Source organism: Tribolium castaneum, chromosome 2 (assembly GCF_031307605.1).
Source record: "Tribolium castaneum strain GA2 chromosome 2, icTriCast1.1, whole genome shotgun sequence".
NCBI lineage: Eukaryota > Metazoa > Arthropoda > Insecta > Coleoptera > Tenebrionidae > Tribolium > Tribolium castaneum.
The window spans coordinates 24,422,524-24,442,599 of NC_087395.1; the positions used below are offsets into that span (position 1 = coordinate 24,422,524).

General features: G+C 33.9%; 1 protein-coding gene and 1 long non-coding RNA gene across 5 annotated transcripts in view; one reads left to right on the plus strand and one right to left on the minus strand.

Moving 5' to 3' along the window:
* Positions 1-709: 709 nt before the first annotated feature.
* snu (snustorr) overlaps positions 710-20,076 on the minus strand; it is a 40,478-nt gene continuing 21,111 nt past the window's right edge. Inside the window, exons 1-8 of one of the 4 annotated variants that reach the window (XM_015983789.2) lie at positions 14,640-14,813; positions 10,882-11,109; positions 7,672-8,188; positions 7,333-7,617; positions 3,986-4,517; positions 3,744-3,930; positions 3,606-3,694; positions 710-1,483 (exon numbers count right to left, since the gene is read on the minus strand). In XM_015983789.2, coding sequence (XP_015839275.1) covers positions 1,005-1,483; positions 3,606-3,694; positions 3,744-3,930; positions 3,986-4,517; positions 7,333-7,617; positions 7,672-8,188; positions 10,882-11,109; positions 14,640-14,650 — 2,328 coding nt within the window. In that variant the 5' untranslated portion in view covers positions 14,651-14,813 and the 3' untranslated portion in view covers positions 710-1,004. Of the gene's footprint in view, positions 1,484-3,605; positions 3,695-3,743; positions 3,931-3,985; positions 4,518-7,332; positions 7,618-7,671; positions 8,189-10,881; positions 11,110-11,337; positions 11,459-14,639; positions 14,814-20,076 lie in introns of those variants that run through there. The other 3 variants (XM_064355238.1, XM_008200091.3, XM_008200090.3) reach the window with 3 other exon arrangements.
* LOC135265522 (uncharacterized) lies at positions 15,226-16,397 on the plus strand. The gene is made up of 2 exons (XR_010333259.1): positions 15,226-15,906; positions 15,962-16,397. It is a non-coding gene; the product is annotated as an uncharacterized LOC135265522 (long non-coding RNA).

Genomic DNA, 20,076 nt, shown 5'->3' on the forward strand with positions numbered 1-20,076 from the left:
TCCATTTAATGAAAAAATTTACTGTTAATAAATTACCAAAATCCACACAGTGGCTCTCAAAAGGTGGTTTAATAAAAATTTCTGAAGAAATTACGTACTTTTTGGAAAAATGATATAAGGGTTTTTAACCCGTCTGATCGTGACAAATTCACATACGAAATATTACAAAGCCATTCTCTTTGAATATTCCAGGTAACAAGTGTTAAGAAACAAATCTCTTGACTTTTTTGTATTTTTATCAACTTCAGAGGGTTGTAAAGGTGTAGAAAATTTCATACTTTTTGCGAGAATGGAGTGTTTGAAAAAAAATGATTTCTTAATTTTTTAAAATAGGGTAGAGGGTAATAAGAATTATTATTTTAAGGAGTATTATTTTATAATAATTCACATTTAAACATTGGGGTCAATTGTATAAAACGCTGTCTAGTAGGAACTTCGCCCGCTAGGGCCCGCTCCTATCACTTTCCCTTTCGTTGCGGTCAAGGTTGTTGCATTTTGCGCGAAAATCCACAAATTTTCGTCACCTGCTGAATGCAAAACATCAACTGACCTCCATTCTCTGTTTATAAACTTTGTTACGTCACTCCTTAATGCGAAAATTGTGTAGCTAGTCATTTCTTTTTTGCGATAATACTGCGTTATGTAACTGCAGCGTTTGCGTAAGCTCCAGGAAAGCGGAGTCGGGGAGGAACGAAAGAACGAACCCACGTTCTGCATATATTTTTATTAATATCACTAAACAAACATACATCACAATACCATTAACAATATAAAATTGAGCACTTTGTATTAAAACTTCTAGAAACGTCTCTACTGCCAAAGGCGTCCGTCTTGTGTTAAAGCCATCAGCTGTGACCGGCGACATGCGTCATAATACAAAACTGTATATAAAACTTAAACTAGGTGTAACACTTATGTTAAACATCAAGGCAAGTTATTTATAAATAAAAAATGACTATAACCACAACAATTTTGCGACTTTGTACAGTACGTATCCAGCGGCACTACCCTCTCTTGAACCTAAGTACCAGCATGCTGATCGTCAGGAAGGCCACGATCCAGATGATGGTCGCCAGGAAGCCGTAGTAGACGGCCGGCTCGGCGATGGACCAGCCCCGGGTGAGCATCGCCCGCAGGCTGGTGGTGGCCAGCGTCAGCGGCAGGAAGGTGGAGACGTAGCGCAGCACCGTGGGCATGCCCTCGATGGGCCAGATCACGCCGCTGAGCAGCAGCGTGGGGTAGAAGCTGCCGAGGGCCAGCTGGATGGCGTTGCGCTCCAGCTCGCAGATCGCCGAGATCACGAAGCCGAAGCACATGCCGCACAGGCCCTGCAGGATGGTGAGGACGATCACCCAGCCGATGTCGCCCTTGCACTGCACGCCGAACACCAGGATCATGAAGATGAGCACGAGGGCCGTCTGCCCGCACATCACCACGAACTGGGTCACCACGTGGCTGAAGAGGATCTCGCCGGGGGTTACACCTAGGTTTAAACAAAATTTTAACGTGGAAATCACCGACAATTGAGTAAAAAACTTTCACAGTAATGTGGCAGCGAAAGCAGTAATAAAACGCGTTATGTAACTAGGTTTTTAAATGCAACAAATTGTTGGATTCGTAGAATTGGAATGTTAATGGGTTGGAGTTTATTCAACTTTTTAGTTGGAAAAAGGGGCTTTTTTGCGCAAACAAAACATAAATACTCGTAAATAAAAATAAATCGCTTTACTCAAAATTTCTTTTTTTTCTCCCTTCCTATACCCCTGAATTCTAAAGTCAAATGTATTCAAATTTTAAGATAAAATCATGGGAAAAAATTACCTCTATAAAATATTTCTTTATTGTTGTATTCTTCATTTTTAGTTATTTTGTAATTTCTCCGACACTTTAATAAAAATAATCTAAACTCAGATTTATTTTCGTATTTCCAATACGAGGGAAAATTTACTCATCCACAGGTCAAAATAGCGATTTTTAAAAATTCTAGAGAAACTCTAACTAAAACAAAATTATTTTCACACTGTTAGTCCTAAAATTGGTGCTAGGTTTATCCCAAAATCTAAAAATTGTACCAAAATGCCCTTACATATTTAAGATCCTGGGCAAAAAAGATTAAGAAAATTCATGTTTAAAAAACAATCAAAGTTTGTTTCTTGCTGCCATGAAGCCAAAATATTTACATTTCGTAATTACTCGGATAATTTTCATAAAAATCCTTTAAAGTAAGTTAGCAAAATTATAACATGAGCAACATATGACCAAATTTTATCTATTTAGAGGTTGGAACTTTTTTAAAAATTCCAAGAAAACCCTAAGCAAAAAAAAATAGATTCTGTGCATATTCGCACCATAGATTCTAAAAAAACTCTTCACTTGAGGATTAGTTTAATGTAAAAATAAAAAAATGCAAAATTTTTGGTCTTATTTTAGACAAAATCCTCAAAAACTTACCTAAAAATTGTATTTATGCAATTTTTTTTTTTTTGAAAAATTGTGTCCACATTTCCAGTTTTAAAGAAATGTTAACTATTTGTAGTTAAGTATTAGATTATTCTTTGAATATTTTAATCCTGTAATCAACATTTACCTCAAAACTCCAAAATTTCAAAAATCACATAAAAAAATTACCTTCTGTTAATTACAATTTTTATATTCGTTTTGGAAAAATAATAAAATTAGGTAGATATTCTCCTCTTTTTATGAATAACTGAAAAAACCTTAAGATAACTTGTTTTGTGTTGTTATTACGTCAATGTAACGTTGTTAGCTGTTTTATTTTTTATTTTTTAAATGCTACATTTTCGCCAGTGACATTTATGACGTCCCGTTTTAAAGTAATGATGTCATTTTATTTTTATTTTTATTATAGTATACATTGTTGTCTTTCAAGTATAAGAATAAACAAACTCAAAAAAGTTAAGCAAAAAAATAAAAAAAAAGAAAAATAAAAAAGTAAAAAAAAAATTTCTAAATTTTATACAAAGAACTTCATCTTTTTGTTCTTATTTTAATTCAGAAGGGGTGATTGTTTTTAATCTTTTTTGTGCTTATGCTTCACATTAAGTGTGCTAATTATTAAAAAAAACATATAATGAAGAATTGTGTATTATAAAATAAGGCCAGAATAAACAGATAGCCTTGTTTATTTATTCGTGAATATTTTTTTATATTATGATTTTTTTACTTTTTTTATTTGGTTTTCTATTTTTTCCCTATTCTCAGAAAGATAAAAATTAAAAAAATTGATAACTAATGTAATTTGTACTTGCAATAAAAGATCTAAATAACTATTAATAACTATTTTACATTTTTATCAACCATATTTAAAAAAAAAAAATTTCTGGATTGTTTTAAGTGTTAATTTTAAAAATGGTTCTAGTCTCAAATTAAATTATTTTTTAAAAGAGATATTAAGCTTTTTATTTTTTTTAAATTTTCGTATATTTGCTAAACAGTTTAAAGAGCAATCGTATGCAGCTTTCGAAATACACGTGTTTAATTAAAAAAAAAGTATGAGGTTCCGAGAGCCTTTATTTAAAAAAAAATGTCAAAAGTTACTTTTCCGTAAAAAAATTCGCAAAAAAGTTGAAAAAATAGCGACTTACCAGCAACCCAAGACCGGTCCAGCAGCCCTTCCATCCGTTCAATGATCAAAGCCGAGGATGTGAGCGCGACAGCGAGGAAGAAAACAATCCTGTAACAGCCCTTTTAGCCCCAACTTTCCCCGAATGAAACAAACCTACGTTAGGATAACCCCCGGGGCCACAAAATCGGTAAACGACGGTTTATTCGACCCATAAATGGGCTCCTTGAAGGAGATGGGAATTTCGGCCAAATCGGGATTTTGCTCGCACGCTCCTAGCAAGTCTTTCGCAAAGTCTTGATAGGACAATTGCAAGTCTCGTTGCAGTATAATTCCGATTTGCTGGTCTGTAAAAACACCGCAATTACGAAACCGGATTTTCCGGAATAATGTCCGTCATACTCGACATGTCCAGCCACACCCGGACTTCGCTCTGGTCCAACGTCTCCGGATCGGCGTCTTTGCCCAGCGCCATGCGAGCCACCAGCGCGTCCGTGAAGTTCTCGGTGAAGTAGAGGGCGCCCCAGGCGTGGCCCTGCTTGACGGCGTCGACCGCCGACTCCGGGTCCGGATAGTACTCTTTGAGGATGGTCGAGTTCCGCAGATTGTTCAAGTAGCGGCAACTTAGATAGGAGAACTTGCAGCCGTAGTCGAACGAGCACTCCTGGTAGGACTGGTTGGTGTAGTTCTTCTCGTGGTTGACGATGGCCAGCTTCAGGCCGGTGGGGTCGCGCCCGATGGCTAGGCAAAACAGTATCACTTGCATGACGGGCAGTGCGAAGATGAACAGCATCACGCCGACGTTGCGCCACATGCGGAGGAAGTTCTTCTGGAGCAGGGCCTTGATCTTGCCCCAGGAGGTCATGTCGGAGCAGCTGCAGTCGTCGCAGGCGTCCGCCATGCTGCTCTTCGACGACGACGGCTTGCCCAGCTGCTGGAATCACCACCAGGTCCAGTCAATTTGGGAATTCCCCCGATCACTTTTTTACAAGTGTCACGAATGTTTTTTTCAATTTTCAACAAAGTAAAAGTCGTTTAAAATTAACGTGTTAGAATTTGTAATTAAATTACAGTCGAACTTCGATAACTCGAACAGGCAGTTGTCAGCAAAATACTTCGAGTTATCGAAATCCGTGTTATCGTGTTATCAAAAATAACTGCAAAAAAGAAACCTAAAATTTGAAGCCAAATAGTACTATACTAAAAAAATGTATATTTTTAACAGAAAAAGTAATTTGAAATTCACACGAGATGAGTCTGCTAAAAGTAAAAAAAATAAAACAAATAACCACACAAAATTCAATGTTTTCTCTCAGATACTTTATATTTTTCTCTATGTATTCATGTAATTTTTTTAGAATTATTTTACAATTCCATATAATTAAAATTAATCAATAATTAGGTAATAATTAGGTATTAGGTCGCTGCAATTTTTTTTAATTTTTTTTGTCGTTTTAGAATAAGCGATGCTAAACTGTTGTGTGCAAAAAAATGTTCAAACTTAAATTAAGAACGAAACTAAAGTTAAATATGATAATATTAACATATTAAATAATAAATAAATAATAAATAATTAAAAAAAAATGGAACAATCCACTATTATTAGATTATTATAAAGTTATTAAAAATTGTTTTAAATGTTTTAGACATTTAAATTAAATGTCTAAAGTTAGTGAATAGCAAATATTATTTTACTTATTATTTTCTTTAAACTGAAATAAAATGACATAGTTTTGGCCTTTTCCAAATGTTTCATCACATTTTTCATCTGCTGACGCTATTATTCCGATTTTTTTTAAACAAGTCGTTAAATTGAGTCGGAAAATGTAAAATTTATAGTTTTTTTCCTGACTCACAATCAAGGAAGTGTTATTTATTATTTTATTTGCTCGAATTTATCATGATTGAGCCAAATTTAGTTAAAAATAAATCGAAAAACATACAACTGTTTGAAAATAGAGATTTAAATAATAATTTTTCAAAGTGCAAGCACGTTTTTTTGTGAGACTTTGATAAAATAAAATGAAAAACCACCAAATTAAGTCATAAAATTACATTGTTCGGGCCTTTTTTGAGCGTTTAAAATATTTTTCAAGCGGAACCGCAATTATACTTTTTTAATTCTATGAAGACAAGCCGTAAAAGCACAGAATTATTCTGAAAATTGTGATTCCTGATTTTTTTTTCAAATTTTAAGCACATTTCTGAGGTAAAAACAGACCCACAAATGATTATTTTATTTTTATTTTTTCACTCAATGTATGTAATTGTTAATTAATCTGTGAGCGATATTTTGTCAAAAAAGACGAAGATTGTAGCTTCTTTTTCAAGCCTTTACGCACCTTTTTAAAATAAATTCGCATTTATTTGCATGAGATTCGCTAAAATAAACAGAAAAATTACCGAATAAAGTCTAAAATCAAGTAATTTTGGCCGCAGTTCTGCATTTTATAGGTATTTTTGTTATTATTTCGCAAGATCTTAACAGAAGATCGCAAAATCACATAATTGTGCCAAACATTAGTTTGCCTTATCGAGTCGTTTATTCTTTTTTAGTCTTTTTTGAGACTCTTTTTTTCGGGCAAATTTTATTAAATATTACAGGAAAATTATAAAATTAAGCCAAAAATTAGATTGTTTTTGTATTTTTTAGCATGTTTGGCAAGTTTTTTAAACAGAAAAGCGAATAATGACCAAAGGTTTTTAACTTCTGACCATAATTCTTCAAAAAAAGTTTTAAAGCTCAACTTTCTTCAACTCAACTGACTCCATTTAACTTTATTTTAATTTTTTTAAGAGTTTGTTCTGATTAAAATAATTAAATAATATATTATAAACTAAAAAAAATCAACATGAAATAATCACCATTAAAATTTACATTCAGAAATGTAAAAATATAAAGCGCTTCATTTCGGAAACTTCTTATACTTTTTTTGGTATTTTGGTATGGTAGCGCTCAGCTCCGTTTGCGTGTGCGTCATCTGACATTTCTGTCACTACGTTTACATAGCAGGGGCATAGCGGTGACAAACTATCAAATATTTTTTGAGGTTACGAAGTGTTTAAATTATGAGTTGTTACAAAAAATACAGATTCACAAAACAAGAACTAATAAACGCAGAATCAAAAACCTAACGAAACGCAAATCACAAAACACAATAAACGAACAGAAAATACTTGCGATTAACACCGATAACACTTTCGACAACCATGCGACGACGTCTATAATTTACTGTCAATGTCAGTTTGACAAATTCGTGACACTTGACGGTGTTGTCGAAGTGCACATGTAAATTAATGTTCAAGGATACCACCCTTAGATAGCCCTTAGCTGTTTAAATTTGCATTGTTTTTGATAATTTTTTATAGCTTTGTGTTGGTAATGAAAAAATGAAATTGATGACGCACACGCAAATCGAGCTGACCGCCACTATATATAAAATTTATACGAATTTATTTAAGTACCGTAACATTTGGTAGCCATATTACATATTTGCAGCTTTTTTTAAATGCTTAGTACATGACAATAGAGAAAAAAAAGGAGAAAAGATAACAAAGAAAAAAGAGTCAAAAGAATTTATAAAATCGGTGGTGTTAATCAGTTAATAATTATTACAAAATCGTTTAGAAAATCCCCGTTTGTGGCGAAAATAACACAACATAAAAAACCGAAAAAAAGGTATAGCACAATAAAAATGGTCCAATTTATCGAGTGATTCTTAGACGAGCAATTAAAAAAAGTGACTTACATCGATGTGTCCGTTGGTGCTATCCGCTATAAGTATTTCTTTGCTTTGGTGGAAGTTCAATCCGACGACTCCGCTCTCCTCCGTCACCGAAATCGAGTCCTTCTTGCCCCAGTTGAGCGTCGCTAGACTAATATTATTGCTAATGTTGATATCATTTTGGTTGGCTTGTCCCTGCTTCCTGGACAGTTTCAAAAACACTTCCTCTAACGACTGACAGCCGTACATAGAGAGCAAAACATGCGGCGACTCCTCCGCCAGCAATTTCCCGCTTCGCATCAACCCGATCTTAGAAAAAAAAAACACTTAGCAAAAAAAATTACAACCAACCGTTTGACCTACGGTATGAGCTTGCCGCGCCTCTTCGATATAATGCGTCGTAATGATAACCGTTTTGTTGCCATCCTTCGTAATCTGGACCAAGTGGTTCCAGATACTCTGCCTCAGGAGCGGATCCACCCCGACGGTGGGCTCGTCAAGGATCAAGAGCTCGGGGTCGTGCATTAGGGCGACCGCGAAGGAGACACGGCGCTGTTGGCCGCCACTTAGGTTCTTCACTAGGCGGTTTTGGCTCGGGAGGTCCAGGAAGTTCAACAGGAATTGTAAGCGTTCGTTGATTTCCGAGGACTCCATCCCGAAGATCCAGCCGAAGTACATCATGGTTTCCTTGATGGAGAATTCGCCGTACAGGGCGATCTCCTGGGGCATGTAGCCCACCCTTTTTCCAGGCACGCCCGAGCCCTTGGTTCCCGGTTTGCCCCCCAACACCCAGATCTCCCCCGTGTTCAGCCGCCGACGGCCCACGATGCACGACAAGAGGGTGGTTTTGCCGCAGCCAGACGCCCCCAACAACCCGTAGCTAATTGATAGAATTTTTTATTTAAATTTAAATCAAAAAAATTTTTCAAAATAAAAATAGCGAGACTAGATTTTACATAAAAATACCGTTTTTTAACTTTTTTGGATGTTTATTGTTAAAATTAACAGCGTTAGAGTGGTCAGAAATATAGTAAATAAAACAGTAATATTTTTTTTCTGTTTAATTCACTAAATTAGATAAATTATTTTAATTTTAATATTTTTAATTATCTTAGAAGATTTGGTGAAAAAAACGACCACAATTCATAAAAATATGGCGAAACTTATTGGTCTCTTAATCACTTTAGTTCGTTTCTTTACGAAATTGCGTCAAAAACAATCACAAAAACTTAAAATTTTGTTATTTTTAAAAATGTTGTTAACCTTTACCTTTTCAAGCCTCGTAGCTGAAAAATCACAAAATTAGATCAAAATTTTGATCGATTTAGTTCGTTTCTGAACAAGAAATTTATTCCACAGAAATTTTTCGAAACAAATTTTGATGAAAAAAGTTTTTTTTGCAAAATTTTGCAAGCAAAGAGTTTCTTTCTTCGAATGTCTCAATACATTTTTCAGCCTAAAACCTAGTTATATTGCAAAATTTCGTTAAAAATAAACCGAAAAACCACCAAAAGTGGCATTATTTTTTATTTTTTGACAGTTTAAACAGATTAAACAGTCAGGAAAATCACGAAATTTGATCAAAATTTCAGCTTATTTGGTGCGTTTGCAAAACCAGGCCAAAGCTTTATTTGATTTGTTTCACTCAATTTAGCTCGTTTGTGAGCAAAACTTCTACAAACATAAACCAAAAAACTATCAAATTTGATCAAAAAATGTGTAGTTTTTATATTTTTTCAAGTAGATAAGTAAACAGTTTCTGAAACGATTTACAGTCAGAAACGGAACTATTTCTCAAAACAAATTAAAATTTTGTAAAGCTAGACCAAAAACTGTGTGAATTTCGCGTTTTTCCAATTATTAGACATGTTAAAAACTAGTTTTTTTTAGAAAAATTTCGCTAAAAGTGAATGAAAATTAGGTTATTTGAACCCAGCTTTTTTTGGTTAAAAGTGACATTATTGTCTTTTACAACTGAAATCCCAATTTTTTCCCGAAATTTCGTTAAAAAAAGTTGAAAAACCATCAATTTAAATCCAAAATTATCTTATTTTTCTCCTTTTGAACAAGTTTTTCGTCCAGAAACGCAATTATTTTGCAAAATTTCTTAAAAAAAAGACCGAAAAATATCACTCAATTACACTAAAATGTCTGTTGTTTTTTCAAATTTTTTTCAAATCTTGTTGATATCTAAGGTTTTTTTTGTCGAAAAATTACTTAAAATTGGATGAGAAATCACCGAATTAGAATGAAATTGATGTTATCTTATCTCTTTTATGACGAAACTGATTTATCTTGCAGCAAAACATATACAAAATCAAAAATAAAGACAAATTGATGTTAGTTTCTCTCGATTTAGCTCGTTTTTGAGCAAAATTCCGTCAAAATAAGCTGAAAAAAACATTTGGTTGAAAATTATGTTAAAATTTGTTACTAAAACAAACCCAAAAACCACCAAATTAAGTCGAAAATTACATCATTTTTAAGTTTTCAAAACACGTTTTTCAGTCAGAAACCGGAAAAAGCAACAAAAGTGGGTCGAAATAAACTGTAATTTTTGCCTTTTTCAGAGTGGTTAGCTCACTAATTTTTTTCTCGATAAATTAGCTGCAAAATCACAAAATTTGATCGAAATTGACATTAATTTTAATCAATTTACTTCGTTTTTACCTGGAATTCATTTAAAAACATAAAATAAATGATTTTACTTTGTCTATTTGACTCGATTTAGTTTATTTTTTACAAAGTTTCGTTGAGAAAAGAAGTCATTCCTCAATTTTTCAAGCTTCTAAACACGTTTTTCAGTATCTTATATAAAAAAATGAGCTCAAAAATCATCAAATTGGGTCAAAACTCAAAAATATCAGTTAATTATTGCGTTTTATTAGCTAGGTTAATGCAGAAACGCAAAAAAAACAAGCCAAAAATCGTCGAAGAATTTAATCAAAATGACGTATAATTAACAAAATAAAATAAGAATAGGTTTATACATTACATTTTTATTGCATCAACCAAATAATTATTTAAATTTATAAACTAACAAATTTATTCAAGGTGTTGAAACAAGGGTTCCAAGAAAAAAATCTTCATTGACGCGTCATTTTTATTTTGAGTGACTGTACATTCAATCCCCAACTTCTGACACCCTAACTGTTAAATTTTAAGAAAAGTAATTTTTATGTAAAATGTATGCTTTACAATGTTTAATTAAAACCACTTTTCCCATTTCTTATCTATTTTGAATAAGCATTTAATTTAAATTTTGTTCCTTCTCTGGTATTGAAAAAAATTTTTTCCTTGATTAAACTTTTTAAAAAAATCAAGATTTTGCTTTGAAGTCAGGTCTTTAACTCACAGAAAGTATAAAACGATCTCTGATGATTGATGACATAGGCTTATGGACGCGTCATTTTCATTTTGAGTGACTGTACATTCATCCCTTAGCCTCTAGCCACACTGTGTTAATTTTCAAAAAACAAAAAACTATTTTTTAATTTGATTAAAAATTTTAGCCCCTTCACTGGGCTTGAAAAAACCCGAAAATTTGGCTTTGAGGTCGGGTCTTTGACTCACATTGTGCCTTTGGCGACGGTCATGTTGAGGTCGCTGAGGACGTGGTTGGGGTTCTTCTTGGAGCCGTACTGCTTGAAAGCGTGTCGCACGCAGACGGCGTGCTGTCTTTTGCTCCAGACGGTGGACTGCTGGTGGACCAGGGGCGCCGGCGGCCTTTCCACGTTCACGCCGACCAAGTCCGGGCCTGGCACCACGGGCTCGACGCGCTCGCCCATCGCTGAACCTTCACTGGAAGCGAAATTGAGGAGTCAACGAAAGGAAAAGTGGCGAGCCTTTGGTATTCATGAGTGTGCCAGTGTTGGGTAAGGAGTTACGCCAAGTGCGAGATATTCCTCGAGCATACGGAATTTGGCCTTGGACGGCTTTGTTTGGCAACGGTAGAAAGTTTGCCAGGGGCCGCCGGTTTGTTTATATTGCCTATTATTTCTGTTATTAAATGAACGGGAATATACGTACGGACTGCGCCTGAATTTGCACAAGAAACGCATTTTACCGAAAATTTTACTGGGATTGGAACACTGGAATTTGGACACGATGCCAAAAATTTTGACAGTGATTTGACAAACCGGTTTTTTGTGATTGTTTTCAGTTTGTTTATTTACAAAAAAAAATGGGCCGGGGCAGGGATCGAACCTGCGGTTTTCGAGTCGGTGTTTTTTGTGTCTGCACCTGGAGTTGATTTCATTTGTTTTTTGTAACCTTACTAATCAAGTTTGCTAATTAGCAAGAATAAGGACACCAACTTAAAATTTCTATTTTGAATACCTTTGTGTTTACTTGGTGGTAACTCTGTTATTAAGATGATTTATTTGGTTTTTTGTTTCAAAATTTTGCATAATCTTGTTTTGGTCATTTTTTGCATACATTACTTTGATGAAATAAACAGGAAAATAATTGAGTTTTTTGACAAGTATTTAGCTCTTGAGTTTCTTCAGTTAGAAAAAGTATATAAAATTTTGAAAAATTCTAGGAAAAACTTAAAAAAATAATAAAAACGGTGTCAATTTTTAGACAAACCTTTTCAGTAAAAAACAAATTTGCTAATCAACAAGGTTAACGACAGCAACGAAATTTTTTGTTTTAAATACCTTAACATTTACATGGTTGGAAACTGTTAGGGAGACGAATTATTTGGTTTTTTGTTTTAAAATTTTGCATAATTTTGTAATTTCTTTGACGATTTGATATTTTTTTTGTAAAATAACTTCCATTTTTGTGTCATTTATATGTTTTTAATTAACCTTGGTAAGTAATATCCAGTGACAGACTGAGCGTTAGATATTTTTGCAACAAAATAATTAGCACAGTGATTAGATAGGTAAATAAAAAAACATTATTTAATTTTTAATTTAATTTTTGCTTTGAGCTAAGTTGAATTATTCAAATTAGTTCATTTATTCTTGGATTGTTGTGAGTATTGAATTTTTTTTAATAATAATTGGTTAAAAATGCTGTCATTTTCATCTTCTTCAAGTCTTTAAAAAGGTTTTAAATTAAAGAATATTTTTTCAGACATTTGGGATACAATAGACAAAAAAGTTACCAAATTTAGTTCGTTATTTTTTAACCCAAAAAAAAATGATTTTTTAAATTAAAAAAGAAACTAAAAATTCTTAAAAATAGGAAAGAAACGTTTTATTTTGAACTTTCCGTGTGTTTTTAAGTTTAAAACTTAGCTTTTTTTTCTATAAATTTTGTTAAAACTGGCTGAAAAAACCAAATTAGATCGAGATCGTTGTTATTTTAGCCTATTTTACGTGCTTTAGTCCAATGTTGAGCCAAATTTCGGTAAAAATTAGCCAAAAAATTCAAAATTTCAACAGAGTTTTCCTTTTCTTGAACAAATTTCTTGTTAAAACAGACCGAAAATAAACGAATTTGTCGATAGTTAAATTAATTTGTCTTTGTGTGACCTTATGCTTTCAGCCAGAAAGATTGCATCAAGGCAAACTTTTTCGAAAAATTTTGGTAATACTTACTGAAAACTCCAAAAATTTGATTCAAACTCTTTTAAGCTGCTTTACCTAATTTAATTCGTTTGAGATTTTATAAATTTTTAAATCGTTTAAAGAAACATTTTTCAAAAATAATTCATTAAATGTGGTTTCACTTTCATTAACACATTTTGAGCTAAATTTTTGGTGAGATTTCGCTAAAAACAGAAAAAACAGACCAAAAAACCACCATTTAGTTTGTTTTTTATTAACCAGAAGCACATAAATTTCCTCTCTTTAAAAACATGCCAAAAATTCATATTTTATATTTGAAGCTTTTTCCGAAAAAAAACAGAAATTCTTTAAGAAACTGTAGTCAGATATACTATCAACCTTTTTGGTGATAAATGAACCCAAGATTCTTAGATATGATTATTTTTCATTCTATGGTAAAGACAAGACTTTCTACTAATTTTTTTGTAGTGAAAATTCTAATAATTAGAAGCTTAGTACAGTTGACAAGACCAAAAACTCTTTCAGAAACTGTATTTTGGGCTAACAATCTTTCAAATTAAAGTGTGAGTGTGAGTTTTCCGAGATAATTTGTTGCTGGGAATCAAGGATTAAGGATAAGATAAGACAGGTGCTCATTGTTTTGTGTTAAAGGACGATTAAAATATGGAGAATTCGGAAATAATATAACAAAGGTGTTTGAATAAAAACCTCGATATGAAAAATTTTTGAGGCCAAGACCAGTTATCCTTAAGTTCAGGATTAAAATTTGTTCCCAAAACAATGACTTTAATTAGTTATCCTTTTATCGCTCCGCTCCTGTTTACTGCTTAATTATCTCGCGCTAAAGTACAAGGTGTTCGAGACCAATTTCGCATAAATTTCCCCATAAATCGCCTCGACGTCCCGCAGACAATATCATTTGCCACGTTTTTGCTTCAATAACCATTAAAATTAATTCCTCCGAAAGTAATAAAATGTATCTAACAAATTAAAACCTGCACACACTTAATCACCAATTGTGTTAAATCCGATTATATAATTGCGTGGCCTACTTAATGCTCACCCACATACCGGGTGAAAAAATCCGCAAACTTATGACAATCCAATTAGACGCAATTACTCCGGAGCCTCTCATGACAAATTCATGGCTTGTGGCCACCGTAATAAGCGTAATTATGCAAATAAGCGCCCAAGTTCGTAATTGGGAGTTTAGGAAGAATGATAATTGTCGAATTACATCCACTGTTGCCAACGCCACATTTTCTAATTACGTAATTAGCGCAGTGGCAGAGTTTCCCTTCCTTGACCTGTTTGCGCAAAACAGGTTGACTTTAAGCCAGAGGACGAAAATCCGGAGGAATTTGGTCGGAGAAACCAGTTTCGGGGCGATTAGAACAAAAAGCTGCGCTCAAGGCCCACGACCGCTTTCCGAAATTTGTTAAAAACGCTTCCTTGTATTAATTAGGACAGCGTCCTGGCCTTGACAACTTGACATTTATTTTTGTTTGAGAAACGTTTCTTTGTTGCTCAATGTTTTGTATTCTGCGAGACGCGGCGATGTTTGCGCGTTGCAAAACGCTGGGCCCTAGCGGCGGTCGTTAGAAAGCGGCCGCTAATAGCGCCGATTTATGTAACGCGCTGGGTTCCGGCCTAATTGCGGGAAAGTGAGGGGCGGCCTTGCTGCGGGCGCGGGCACAAAGGCTTTGCGCAATTAGTGAGTCATTCAGTGGATGGAAGATTTCGCCGGGAATACCAAGAGAGTGGCGAAGGCTTCGGTTTTGAGCCAGAAATTAAAATTCAATGTCTTACGTTATCAACATTTCGGCTGGCGCAACTTTCACTAGCACATTTTTCGAACACTCGGTATGGTATGATTACACTGCGGTGGTTCGCCACTCGTACATTCTATTGCCCGGAAAAGTCCGGAGGAGCACACGCGTCGATTGCGGGAGAGGTTAGTCGCCGGACTGACCATCGAAGTCTTGCGATAAACAACTCCTGCCCCTCTCCAGCGATGGGGGGACTCGCTTTGGGAGGTTTCACTGATAATGGGCGGTTGCGTCACGCGTTCCCGTTGCTCGGATGGGCTTTTTCTGCGCTTGATTGACGTCAAAAAGCGGCCCTGAACGATCAAAGATCTTCGGAAAAATTGAGCATTTTCGAGTGAAATTGCAGACTAAGCGGTTTGGAGGAAGTACGGCGGTTCGGAAAAAACGGACACTTTCACTATTACTAATAAAATAAGCCAAGTGTGAGAAGATTTGCCGCTTGTGGAATTAATTTTAAAATGAATAGTGCTGATTTCGACGATTCTGTTCGCGGTATTTGTTAATTAGTTTTGAAATGTGGTGACAAATTTAGAATTAGCAATGATGTTCACGTGCTAACGATTACTAGTAGATAACGAATGGGGGGACAACACAACACAACCTTGACCTTGAGTTTGACCCCGCCCATTTTCCCTCTCTTTCTTTCAAGGCCACTCGTTCTCTCTCTTACTTTTTCAAGGCCAATCCCTCCCACTTCCCCCACCACTTCAAGGCCAAGGCAATATTGGACCTTGATGTTTTCAAGGCCAAGGTCCCCACTTTTGCAAGGCCAACAACTTCCCTCTTTATTTATCATTCAAGGTCACTGCAGCTAATATATATAGAATTCAATACAAATTCAAAAACAGTATCTAATAAGTATTTCTCAATATTAAAGTAGTAAAAAAATGTGGTATCGTTTTACTTGTGAAGGTGTCATAATAGTGGAAGAAACGTGTTTCCACAACCAGTTAGGACACATATCTTTGGAAGGTGGTTGGGAACGTTTCTTTAATAGAGTGGTTGTGTGTGAACAGTGTAGTACTAAGGACATTTCTATTATTAATCCAGATGGGTGGAATAATTCTTTAAGTATTGACATTACTTGTAATGAAGAAGAATTTAAAGAGTTACTTAGAAAATATGGTTTCCTTTGTCATAAGTGTAAAACTCCGTGCTACACAGCTAGCCAAGTGGATCCGGAAAATGCCCAAAAAATTATAGCTATATACCACTAACTTAAATCAGCATAATGGAAGTTGACAATGGTATGTAATATGAAATTGTATGTACTTGTAGAAATTAAGTTTTAAATGTTTTCAGATCCTTACTGCTACATGCTCTTTTGCCTGTCTCCAAAGGACTGTAGTAACAGAAAATTCTTTTGTTTGAAATGTGTGAAGATTATGGCAGTGAGATTTCACATTTGTCATCTACATGTGACTTCAGTGTTAAACTACAAGTGTTTTTGGTGTAATACAGTAATAGGACAGAATTCTCAGTTGTGTGGAAATAATTTAATAAACAAAATGACTGTTAAAATATGGTATTTTAGTAGAGAGCGACAAATGATGTTTTATGATTCTGATGACTATGATTCTGACGACTCATCAAGTAGCTGTGATAGTGGTATAGAATGTTAGTTAGTTAATAAGAGTAGAAATTAGATATAAACAACTTGTAACCTTAGATTAAATTAGTATCTAGATTGTTCTTTTGGTGTATGGATAAAAGTAAATAAATGAAGTTATATAATAAACAGACTTGTGATTCTCAACATAGTATTGATTCAACTCTGACAAAGAGAGGTTGGGGTCTAATAAATAAATTAATAAATAAATTACCCATTGAATTACATATACCGGGTTATCAGTTTTGTGGCCCTGGAACCAAATTACAAGAACGAATTGCACTTGGACATAGTGGTAGAAATAAATTAGATCAGGCTTGTAAAGAACACGATATATCGTACGCCAACGAAACTAATTTGCAAAAACGACACGAAGCAGATAAGTTATTATTAAGTAAAGCAGTTGAACGTTTAAAAGCAAAAGACGCATCGTTTGGGGAAAAAGCAGCTGCATTAGCAATTGCTGGTATAATGAAAGGCAAAGTAAAATTCGGAATGGGAGCTAAAAGTAAAAAGGGTAAAAAAAAGAAGACAAAAAAACAACGAATTCTAGTTGCTCCTAAATATGGTGGTTTTTTACCATTCCTATTACCACTATTAGGTGCTCTAGGCGCTTTAGGAGGAGGAGCTGCAGGGATAGCGACTGCTGTAAATAAAGCTTCGGTAGATAAAAAAATGTTGGAGGAAACTATGCGACATAATAAAGCAATGGAAATGAGTAGCGGTAAAGGTGTAGGAAAAACTAAAGGGAAAGGTCTTTACATTGGTCCATATAAATGGTATCAGAAAAAAAACTCCCAGTAAAATTACCACGTCACGCCCTCACTAATATTGAAATAATAAAGTTTGCTCGACTATTACAAATTCCAAATTTTAGAGGTGTATATATGCGTAATAAATTACCGAAACTTATACATAAAAATGAAACAGGAATTATAAATTTAGATGAAGAAAAAAATAGTGGAACTCATTGGACAGCATATGTAAAAAATAAAAATAATATATTATACTTTGATAGTATGGGCAATTTAAAACCTCCAACAGAGATTATCAATTATTTCAAAAGTGATAATGATGGTAATAACATTACATACAATTATGATGGATATCAGAAAATGGGTTCATATAATTGTGGACAATTATGTTTAAAGTTTTTATATAGACACACATGCAAATTATAAGTTTAGTCGAATCAAAGATGCTGTTTGTATTAACAGGAAAATCAGCGATACTAAGTGCTGACTTTAATCCACCGATTGATGTTAGTGATGGTGTCTATGAACTGGGTGTTACAAATTTTGAAGTCTACAACAGTATACCGAATATTGATGAAGAAAATAATAAATTCTTTTTCGGGGATGTCGAATTTAAAATACCGACCGGTTGTTATCAATTAACCGATATAAACAACTATTTACAACATGTAATTGAAAAACAATTCAGTAATGACCTCTTATATATTACTGCAAACAATAATACATTACATACACATATCAAAGCAACAAAAGATGTTGACTTTACCAAACCAAATACTATCGGACCAGTGTTGGGATTTAATAGTCAAATAGTTCCGAAAAATGTTGGAAAAGATTCGGACAATATTGCAGACATAATGAAACTTAATTCGATTATGATTGAATGTAATATTACAATTGGAAGTTTTAAAAATGGAGAACCTGTACACATAATTTATCAATTTTTTCCAAACGTTCCACCTGGATTTAAAATAGTACAGTCACCAGATCATGTGATTTACCTACCCATTAGTGTTAAAACTATCAGAAATATTACACTTAAAATAATAGATCAAGATGAAAAGTTGGTCAATTTTCAACAAGAGACTGTAACAGTTGGATTACATTTGCAGAAGAAAGAAGAAAATGGGTATTAGTTTTAGAACTGACTCATATAAAAAGCAACAAAAGTGTAGAAAAACAGTTAGTACGAAACGAACCGTGCAACAATTAAGTAATAAAAATAAACTGTTTCTAAAATCATTAGGATTTGAATTATACACATAAAAAATGTTCGATATTGAGAAGGGTATTGAGTGGGATGAAGGTGTGGTAGGTTACAAATTTCAAAGTCATGAGGCATATACAGCCAGATATGAAAACACGGATGAAATTCGAATTCCTTTACAAGAAGATTTGTGTACACTACCATGTGATAGTTTAATTTTAATTGAGGGACAATTGGTTAAAACCGACGCGACAACCAATAAAACTGTACCAGCAACAGAAACCAAGTTTGTAAATAATGGTGTCGCTTTTTTGTTTAGTGAAATACGGTATGAAGTAAGTGGAGTAACTGTAGATACAAACACAAAGCCAGGTATTACAACAACTATGAAAAATCTGGCATCATTAAATCAAAGTGAAAGTCTGAAATTAACAATGTCTGGTTGGGATCTAAATGAAGAAGCCACTAAACCTATAGATGGATATTTTCAAGCATGTATCCCATTAAATCGACTATTAGGATTTGCAGAAGATTATAAAAATATAATGCTAAACATACCGCAAGAGTTAATATTAATTCGTAGTAATAGTGATGTCAATGCATTAATTTGTACAACAAATGAGAAAGCACGAGTTGTAATTGATAAAATTGCATGGCTAGTTCCACATATTGTGCCCGGTTTAAAGGAAGAGGTTAAATTGACAAAAACCATTGAAAAAGATAAAGAAATTGCAGTACCATACAGAAGCTGGGAACTTCATTCGCTGCCACTCTTTACAAATACTACAAAGTGTAGTTGGCCTGTGAAAATCTCTACAAAATTTGAAACACCTCGTTATATTATCTTTGGCCTTCAAAGCAATAGAGAAGGACAACTTGATAAAAATATGAGTAAATTTGATAGAGGCGATATAACCAATATGAGAGTATTTCTAAATAATGAACGATATCCGTATGAAAATTTAAATATTTCATATAAAAAACACCATTTCGGTATATTATATGAAATGTTTACAAACTTTAGATCCCGATACTATTATACAGATAAAAAAGAAACACACATTACACCTACACAGTTTTTCGACAGTTATCCACTAATCATAATTGATTGTTCGATGCAAAAAACTGGTTTACAAACACAGTCTATTGCACTGAGAATTGAATTTGATACAGACACCGGTATAAGTGAGGGAACCACCGCATATGCATTAGTCATTAGTGATCGAGCCTTTACATATACACCGTTGACAAAATCTGTAAAACAAGTCTAAATTAATATTAATAGTGATGGAGAACGAAGTGATTATAGACGTTCAAGGTTACAAAATTGGAAAAAAGTTTATAGTTAAAGAACTGGCTGCTTTAAGAGGAGACAAACTCGCACACTATGTTTTTCAACCCCCTTTCCCTTCACAACTCTTGAATCCTCAAGATGAAAAACAAGTAAAATGGTTAATGAAGAATTATCATTGTATTGACTGGAATATGGGACATATTCCATATTGGAAACACGTACAAGTTATAAACAATGTGTTGAAGGATGTTGACAAAATTTACGTAAAAGGAAAAGAAAAAGCCGAATTTTTGAAAAAATATACACATAAACAAGTTATTGAATTTCCACAACAACCAACATTACACGCCGATAAAGTTAAATGCATGTACCATCTGAACGATAACGCATATTGCAGTCTACATAATGTATTTTTTTTAAAACAAACATTTCGTTAAAAGTGTACAAAACATTGTGTAAATAATCTCAACTCATCAGTCTATTAGTAATCATGGATCAAGAGAGTTGGATAACGTGTCGTAATAATCCAGGACATCGCCTGAAAGTAAAACA